A 10,097-nucleotide genomic window follows, 5' to 3' on the forward strand; every position below is an offset into this window, starting at 1 on the left:
AGATCGGAGATTGAAGACTATCAATGAGATCTTCTTTCAAGGTAGGATTCTCCATGGCAATTTTGCGGATTTCATTCATTGTGCCACATTTGCTTATTAATTTCTCTGATTCATCATTCATTTCAGCTCGCATCAAGCCAACACTTTGCAATCCTAAATTTAAAATTGACATTATATGCTCAACAGGATTTTTCCATGAATGTTGTGGAGGAGTTTGAACGGCAACAAAATAATCAAGATCTAATGCAAGAAAAAGGCAAATATATGAAAGTTGGACACGGGCATATGTGCATCGGTGATCTGGTCCACCATCAGTGTAGAGGCATAGTACAGGCTTATCAACAAGCTGTTCTTCAAGAAGTATACTATATAATTCTGTTGCATGTCGAAGAGGTGAAGAAGGCTGAAAGATTGGATCCTTTAACCCAATGCATACCTTTCCTGCATAGAAATCAATATTGATTGATTCAGGTATATCACATATCATTGCTACACTTGGTATTATTCCTGTTTTAGTGAAATCATGATCAGCAACTATGAATGTAGTGTCTTTACTAAGGTTGCTTGCCGAAACCTTCTTAATAACTGCCAAAACCTATACGGAAAATGCCAAAACTATATTAAATCATATTAAAAATCCTGCCGAAACTTTACCGAAATGCTGAAACTCCCATTTGCCGAAACTGCCAAAACCCTGCCGAAACTATAGTAAACATATAGTAAAATCTTGCCGAAATTTATCGCAGGATTTTAGAGAGGTTTTGGCAAGCAACCTTAGTCTTTACTTACTACGACCTTCTTTCCTCTTTCTACTGCAACAACAGGAAATCCGGGTTCTCCAACTTTGCAACGGTGCTTGTCATCCAAAAAGACTAAATTTGTAATTTTGCGAAATTTAACAGCAAATTCCTTTTCATAGCGAAACAATGCCGATGCATAGTGGATATCAGGATGAGAAGCCCGTAATTGCCGTGTTTGAACCATAAATTTTAAAGGTAAAAGATCAGTGAATTGTAAACTACTAAGTCGAGTTGGGTTTTTAGACCAAAATTGTAACTGCAACCATTGTGCACTAGGGATTGGTGTTTCAGGTGGGCATTCACGCTCTATTTGGTGTAAAAGATCATTTACTGAGATTGCAGTAGCAAGATGTACAATTGTATCATGTCTACGTTCATCTACAGCAGTTACAGCATCTGCTGCCTTTCCTTCAAGAAACTGAGCTGCGATTTTCCAGAAAGTATCATATTTGCTAGGTTTTCCACTATTATGTTCACGTAGATTAATGGTGATATCTGGATCTCCAAGCTCCAAAAACATTTTAACACGTTCATTAACTCTTGCTTCATTTGCTGTTTCAGCCGCTGAGACATCTCCTGTTAGCATTCTATAGATTGTTCGAAATGATGATAGCTTGGCCTTTGGAAGAAGCAATTCACATGTACGTAGGTAGTTTATCCGCATTGTTCGTGTATGATAACGAGGTGCATTAGCTTGTAGTTGACTTACAATCTGTTTATTCTCTTGCAAAATCTTTATTTCAGTAGCTTGTTCATCGATTTTCCATATCAAGATTGCATTAAAAGCATTGTTTCCTGAGTTGAATTAGTACTCTCCAATTTCGTAGGTAAATGCATGAGATAAGCCCTGAATGTAACGCATTCTTTGCCTACATTAATTTATTCATTAATATCATATATTAAATATTTTGAGAATATTATTTTTTTTACTTACATAGGATCAGTTGGCAAGTATTCTTCAATATCAACTGGTTCCCATGGTAGTAAATCGATGAGAGATTGTTCAAGATGATAATATTTATTCTTATCAATAGGTGTTATCCAAATATTCTTCTTATAAACTTTTATTGTTGTTACTTGATTAATAGTTCGTATAGGAATTTCTGATGCATGATTCTTAGCAGTAATATCACGTTTATGTTGCAGAAATATAATATAATTCGAAATAACAATAATGAAATCATCAAGTACATCACGGAGCCAATTAAAGTTTTCTCTTAAGATCCATGATAATGTAACATATGGAGCAAGAGCTTGACAATGCAAGTTTAATTCATTTGCATCAAAGGGTTTTTGTGATTGCTTGTATGATTCTGGATTTGCGCGACTAAAAAACTCAAGGAAAAGCTTAGGTATGTGATAATTTCGTTCTTCTAGTTTCTTATGATCATGCATATCGATATACCAAATTGTTTCTGTTAAGCTAACAATAAATTCCTTTCCTTGCGTGTCAGCACATAATTTAGTGGGCCACCCACTGCCATGACTGTGGATCCAATCAACAATATCATTACGCAATTTTTGCTTACGATTTACCTTTTCTGACTGTGGAAATGTTGGCAAATGCAACTGGAATTTGTGTGCATTTTGCATCAAGATTGTAAATCCGTTTGATTGTACTTGAGTAGCTTCAGTATCATCAGATTTTAGTCGATAGTGTAAATGTATTCCTATATTTCTGGTAAGTTCTATGATATTACAGTTAATACTGACTTGAATTGCAATGCTGGTTGGTATTTCACTTAATTCAACACGTTCTATTTTTTCAGAACTTGTTACGGCAATATTGCATTCAGAGGATAGTTTCTTATTAACTAGCTTTGTAAAAAAATCTTTTATTGACATTTCACAAGAAATAGGATGGATGTACCATCCATGGAGTATTCTTATCCCTTTAGAGATGCGAGTATTTACAAGTAGCATGTTCAAAAAAAAGGTATTTGTAAAAGATTTGGAGAAAATACATCTTTTCGCGTTTTTTTATATTTAATAATGTATCGCGAATTTGCTATAATTTTATTTCTATTAGGGGCGTAGTCTCAAAAAGGAAAGCTGAGTAATTGACCGATTTCCAATATAATAGTATATGCAAGACTCATATTACTTTATATAAAATAACAAAAAGGGGTTATATTTTCATTTTTTTTTCTATATATAATATTTTATCCAAATGATTTCCCACGCCAATTCACCAAAGTAATTCTGCTTAACTATAAACTGTTCATTACCTGAATGAAAACTCGAAAATTAACTTGATATATATAAATATACAAATATATTGATTTATTATAATAAAAGTTTATACGGAATATAGTTAATAAAGAATCAATATTAATAATATTAACATGAAATTTTTGATTGGACGTCAGATTGTGGAACACATGACTAAATTTTATTGGTTAAAAAATTTTTATCCTTAGAAATAAAAATCCGGACGGCCGGGTCAAATCAAATAAATTTTGTTATGAGAACCAATTTATTTATTTTGTGCCGCCTAATGAAAAACGTTAGGTTTAACATTTTTAACTAAAAAAAAAATTTTTTTATATATCTTTTAATAAAAAATATCAGATCTGACGTTTTTCATTAAAAAAACTTTTTTTTTATTTAATTTAATGAAAAACATTAGATTTGATATTTTTAGTTAAAAAAAACATTATTTTATGTTTCTTTAACTAAAAAAAAAGATTTTTCAATGAAAAAACATCAGATTTGACATTTATAATTAAAAAAAACTTTTGTTATTTTTTTTTAATGAAAAATGTCAGGTTTGACATTTTGATTAAAAGAAGACGTATTTTATTATTATATTTAATGAAAAACATCAGATTCAGATTTTGGCATTTTTTATATATAAAAACATCAAAATGTTTTTTTTTAACCCAAAATATATCGAATCAACAGATTGGGTCAGGTACCCAATTGTAATTAACCTGACCTGAGATCAGGTTATTAAATTTGCTACTTGACCCGAATTTTTTGGATCAACCTGTTAGGTCATCCGATCTGTCAAGTTAAATTCGATGTTCTAGCTCAAGTATAATTTGGAAAGAAATTATAGTTGAATATCAACTATCTTTTATAAGATGATTAAACTTAATGCTTTTTTAATATTATTGAATAGCATTAGAAATGCAAAGAATATAACATCAGCTTCATAATACTAGTTGATATAAAGATGTCAAAAAATTCAAGAATATTGTTAATTGTGATTGAAAAAAACTTTTATATCAGTTTAATGAAATTATTTTTTTGAAATATGATATGATGAGAATCTGAAAATTATGATTTCTTAGAAGATATATAAAGTTAAAAAATATATTGATTAAAAAGACTTTAATCTTTTAATATATATATATGGTTTATATAATAACTCAATATCATGTAGCTAGTACTTGAATTTGTAATTGTATATAATTTATATGTTTTTAAAAAAATGAATTACTCAAAAGATACAATAAAAAATTCTTTAATTCGTGATCCGTATAATAAGTAGTGAAAATCATTATTTAAATTCGGGGAAAATAAAAAAATGTATTTTTTGCGATTATCTCGTGACTCAGTAATCCAATTTCAATGTACAATTTTTTATCGTGTAGCTCTCCACGCCTTCTGCAAAATAAAAAAAAGATCATTAAAATTGGACCAATAGATCGTGAGATAATTACAAAACCGATTTTTTCAGATAATATTGTGAGGAATTTAGCCACATTCCGAAAAAAATCATTTTTGTATTATCTTACGATCTATTGGTCCAATTTTGATGATCTTTTTTTATTTTGTAAAGGGCGTGGAGAGCTACACAACAAAAAATGTTTATCAAAATTGAATTACTGGATCACGAGAAAATCGCAAAAAAAATGATTTTTTTATTTTCCCCAAATTTGAATAGTGACTTTCACTACTTGTTATACGGATCACGAATTAATTTTTAATTACAGTAAAGATAATTATACTATTATATTATGTAATTCATATAATTCATAATTGTATATATTTAGAAGAACTAAATAACTGATTAATAACAAATACTCTTTCTAAATTAAAAATAATCTTATTTAATATCACTAAAACCTTTGCTTATTTTTCTTATTTGTATTATTTATTTTTCTTTTATAATTTGCATTTTTCACATATTCTTACTTATTTGGATTTTATTTGTTAGACATATTTCTTTATAATAAACATATATTCTGCAAAAATTATTTATATTAACATCAATTAATATTTTTATTTTAATTAATAAAGTAATGGGCACTTTTAAATAGATTAGGGACATATCAAAAATTAACTGATTTTTTTTAATTAGTAGTAGTCTTAATCTTACTTCCCACCTGATTGAAATTTGATTGACTAAAAAAATTATTCAGTAGTTATTATTAAATATTAATATCTATATATATAATAAAAAAAACTGTTATATTTAAATTACCTATATAAATAAATTTAAATTGTGTAATATTACTTTTATTGGCACTTTATTACATGATGTTACATAAACTTCTAAAAAAGAAAATTTTACTTCTAACAAAAATAGGGATTTTAGTTTCACAAATATTTTAAAAAAAAAATTTTTGTGCCAATTGTATAATTCTGATTAGAATTAAAAATATTGCCAAAACTGTCCTATTTAGCACTTTATCACATAATTATGTAAACATCTAAAAAAGGAAATTTTACTCTTACAAAAAATAGAATAATTTTAGTTTCACAAATATTTCAAAAAGAAAATTTTACACTGATTATATAATTCTAGCCAAAATTAAAAATATTGCCCACGTTGAATCCCCCTATTCCCTCTGTCATCAATTTACAGAGTTGCCATATCGAATAGGCATTCTTATGGTCAAACGAACGAACAAACGAACAAATGAACAAACGAACAATTAAGCAAACAAACAAGCAAATAATCAACGACATAATTAACAAACAACATAATCAACGAACAACATACAACAACATATAACGACAACATTCTTGGTTCACAACATAAATAACGTTAGCAATATAAAACATCAAATGATATAAAATAAAATTTAACTTCTCTAAATTTTCCTCAATTTTTATCCACTTTACCTTTAATTTTAAACTTTGATAGCTCTCGCTACGAAATATTCTATTTATTACAACTTTAAAATTACGATAATTCTTTTTACAAAAGTGTATATTTTATTCATCTTATAATTTTCATTTTATTCAATTAAAATTAACAAAGCGAACATTAATTAAAGTTTAGGGCAAACCTATTACCTTTAATAATATTATACTTTATTAACAAATAATTAAATTTAACTATTCTAAATTACATTGTGGATGATATGATCAATAAATTCTATGATTTCTCGGATGATGTGGAATTACTTCGAATTCCGCTCTCTATTTATACAAACTTTCTATTCTAATATATACTATCTTTTATGTTCTTTTTATATGTTATGCTATCTTTCGATATACTATCTTTAAATATGCTATCTTTAAATATGCTATCTTTAAATATGCTATATGCTTCTATTTTTAATATGTTATCTTTTATGTTCCATCTTTTTGATATACTATCTTTTTATATTCTCTTTTATATTATCTTTTTATATTATCTTTTATATTATCTTTTATATTATCTTTTATATTATCTTTTTATATTATCTTTGTATTATCTTTTTATATTATCTTTGTATTATCTTTTTATATTATCTTTTTATATTATCTTTGCATTATCTTTTTATATTATCTTTTTATATTATCTTTGTATTATTTTTTCTTGCTGTTTAATATGTTATTCTTCCATCTTTCATATTATTTTATGTTCTTTAATCTTTCTGACATTATTTTATATGTTCTTTTAATTCGCTATCTTCCTACTTTATGTGTTTTGCTTATAATCCATCTTTTGTGGCTTATAATTATCCTTTCTAATTGTTCTTATTGTCAAAGATTGCTAAGCCGCAATTGATCGACTAATTATTCTATTGGTTTTTTATTAATCATCCAATAAATATTGCATCATGTAGATCATTACTTTTCTTAAATGTTTATCCTTTTCAACTAATCATTTATCCATCCACGCCAATTCATAATTAATTTGTTCATTCTTAATACTTGGCAATTATATTCGGTGATTGAATTTTATCATTTTTTCATGCTTGATATTTGACCGTTTATAACGTTGTAAAATAATAGATTACAACTATAATTATTAATTATGAAAAAATGTATTTGTAACAGCCTGTTACATATTTTATTTGTAACATTCTTTTTTTATTTTTTTTTAATAATAAATTTAATGTATTTTACAAATAAAATTTTTATATGCAAAATTTAATTTGGAAAACTTTTACTTAATGTACTTAAGACAGTTTCATAGACAAAATTTTAAGTTATAAGCAGTTTCTTAAAATTTTTTAAAAAATTCTTTTGTCTTAGTTACACGACTAATCTTTTGTTTTTGTTTACATTACGCCTGATCTTAAATTTTAATTGGATAAAATTGGGGTTGTTACAAATAAGATGCGTAACAGGCTGTTACAATTAGATTTATCCATTAATTATTATTATTCAATTCAATAGAATTGTACAGATTTTCATAAATTGATATTTTATTAACCATAGTAATAACACATAATTGATATAATAAAGTGGAGTAAAAAATGGCATAAATAAATATTTTGTAAAAAAAGTTTAAATAAAACTTATAAAGTAGATTAAAAATGAAATTTATAGAAAATTTATTAATGATATTATTAATTAATACATGATCAAAAATGTTAAAACAATAACATATTTATTGAATATAAGGTTATATCAATCATAGGAATCTTCATTGATTGGTAAAAATGGCCATTACATGACCCATTTTTATCCAATTATTCAGTCCTATAACTAGAGCTCCGAATGGGTCAGGTCAGGTCAGGTTAATTGATAAACCTGACCTGAAATTTTTTTTCAGGTCAGGTCAGGTCAGGTTATATCAGGTTGTCTGTTTGACCTGACCTGACCTGAAACCTGAAAAATTTCAGGACTATTTTTATTAAAGTATTGAAAAAAAATGGTACAAAACGTTTTTTTTTTAATATAATATTATGAAAAAAATGTTTTCGCAACGTTATTATTGAAATATTAAAAAAAAAACATTACGAAACATTTTTTTAATATAATATTATGAAAAAACGTTTTCGCAACGTTATTTCTCGAAATATTGCGATTCAACATTTTTATATTAAAATCATATAAAAAAGTGAATCCCAATACTGCAATTCACTTTTTTATATTGATTTTGTATAAAAAAAGTGAGTTGCGGTATTGCGATTCACTTTTTTATATTGATTTTATATAATAAAAGTGAATCGCAATATCGCAACTCACTTTTATTATATAAAATCAATATAAAAAAGTGAATCGCAATACCGCAACTCACTTTTTTTATATAGAATCTATATAAAAAAGTGAATCGCAATACCGCAACTCACTTTTTTTATATAGAATCTATATAAAAAAGTGAATCGCAATACCGCAACTCACTTTTTTTATATAGAATCTATATAAAAAAGTGAATCGCAATACTGCAACTCACTTTTATTATATAAAATCAATATAAAAAAGTGAATCGCAATACTGCAACTCACTTTTATTATATAAAATCAATATAAAAAAGTGAATCGCAATACTGCAACTCACTTTTATTTTATAGTAGAATCAATAGTTTCAGGTCAACAGGTCAATCAGGTCAGGTCAATCTTCATACCTGACCTGAATTTTTTTTAAAAATCTCATACCTGACCTGAATTTCAGGTCAGGTCAGGTCAGGTTACCTGAATTTGGCTGACCTGTTCGGAGCTCTACCTATAACTAATATAGCTATTTTTTCATCCAATTTTGATGATTGCATCCTATTATGTAAATATAATTTATATGATAATTTGTTTGTATAATATATAAACTTAATATCAATAAATTATATATAAATTATTATATCAGGAAATTTTTTAGAATGCAAATCTATGAAAACCTGTAAAATTCACAGTTCTCCACATTTTTTTGCACTTTTTTGACGCATTTCTGCAAAGTTCTGTAAATTTTGCAATTTTGCAGATTACTGCAGAATTTTTTCATAAAATTTGTGAAATTCTGCAAATTTGCAAGCTTCAGAAAATTTAATATGAAGAAATTCTACGAAGGTCTGCAAAATTTGCAGATTTTTACTTATTTCCTATAAAAAGTATTTATATTTAAAATATAATTAAAAATTTTTTAATTTAAAAATTGCGAAATACTTATAATATACTTAAAATGGATTTATAATCATCTTAAAATATATTTCTAATATATTTAATTTTTGTCCAAATATTTAAATTATACTTAAATTAAAATTTAAGTATATTATAGATATATTTTTCACATACTTAAAATATACTTATAATATATTTCATAATATATTTTAAGTATATTTTAAATACATAAAAAATATACTTATAATAGTATACTTAAATTTTAATTTAAATATAATTTAAATATATTTTAAGTATATGGGTAAAAATTAAATATATTAGAAATATATTTTATGATAATTTTAAATATATTTTAGATATATTAAAAATATATTATAAGTATTTTGCAATTTTTAAATTAAGTATATTTTAAATATATTTTAAATATATTTTAAGTATAATACTTTTTATAGGGATTTTATGTGAATTTATGCAGAAATCTACGATTTTGCAGATTTTTGCTTTTATTTTTTATTAAAATATTAATTTAATTTGCAATTTTATTATTTTAATTAACTTTAATTTGATTTAATACTAACATTTACACAAGTAAATACTGTTCAACTAATATGATTGCTAATTGCACTGGTCAAAATCATTGTTATCGGGTACATACCGGATACGATATGTGTGCAATATATGCGATATACGTGTATAATATTTAACAATACTACATATATCGGATCCCGATAAGATAAGTGATAAAGATAAAATCTGTGACATACAGTTTACCCTTCATATAGCGAATTTTTATATAACGAATCACGTGACGCTTAGCCAATAAAATATGTCAATTTTCCCTCGCTATAATGAAGTAACCAATCAAATTCTTCAAATTCTTCGTTAACTTGCTATAACGAATTTGAGGTGCAGAACGGTTTCTTCGCTATATCAAGGGTAGACTGTATATTGTAAACATCATGTACATATCTTATACATATCGGGTAGTCAAATATCAGTCACATATCATATATTTATCAAATACCCATATATTATAGTGAAATTCGATCAAAGCAAAGGATCATCATACTTTCTT

General features: G+C 25.9%; 1 protein-coding gene across 1 annotated transcript; it reads right to left on the bottom strand.

Annotated features, from left to right (window-relative positions):
- Positions 1-1,605: 1,605 nt before the first annotated feature.
- Positions 1,606-2,723, bottom strand: OCT59_026260 (uncharacterized protein; the record flags this gene model as incomplete). The annotated part of the gene is made up of 2 exons (XM_066143057.1): positions 1,606-1,669; positions 1,735-2,723. The coding sequence occupies 2 exons, from the start codon at positions 2,721-2,723 to the stop codon at positions 1,606-1,608; spliced, it is 1,053 nt and encodes a 350-aa protein (XP_065992614.1).
- Between the last annotated feature and the right edge of the window lie 7,374 nt (positions 2,724-10,097).

Source organism: Rhizophagus irregularis, chromosome 6 (assembly GCF_026210795.1).
Source record: "Rhizophagus irregularis chromosome 6, complete sequence".
NCBI lineage: Eukaryota > Fungi > Glomeromycota > Glomeromycetes > Glomerales > Glomeraceae > Rhizophagus > Rhizophagus irregularis.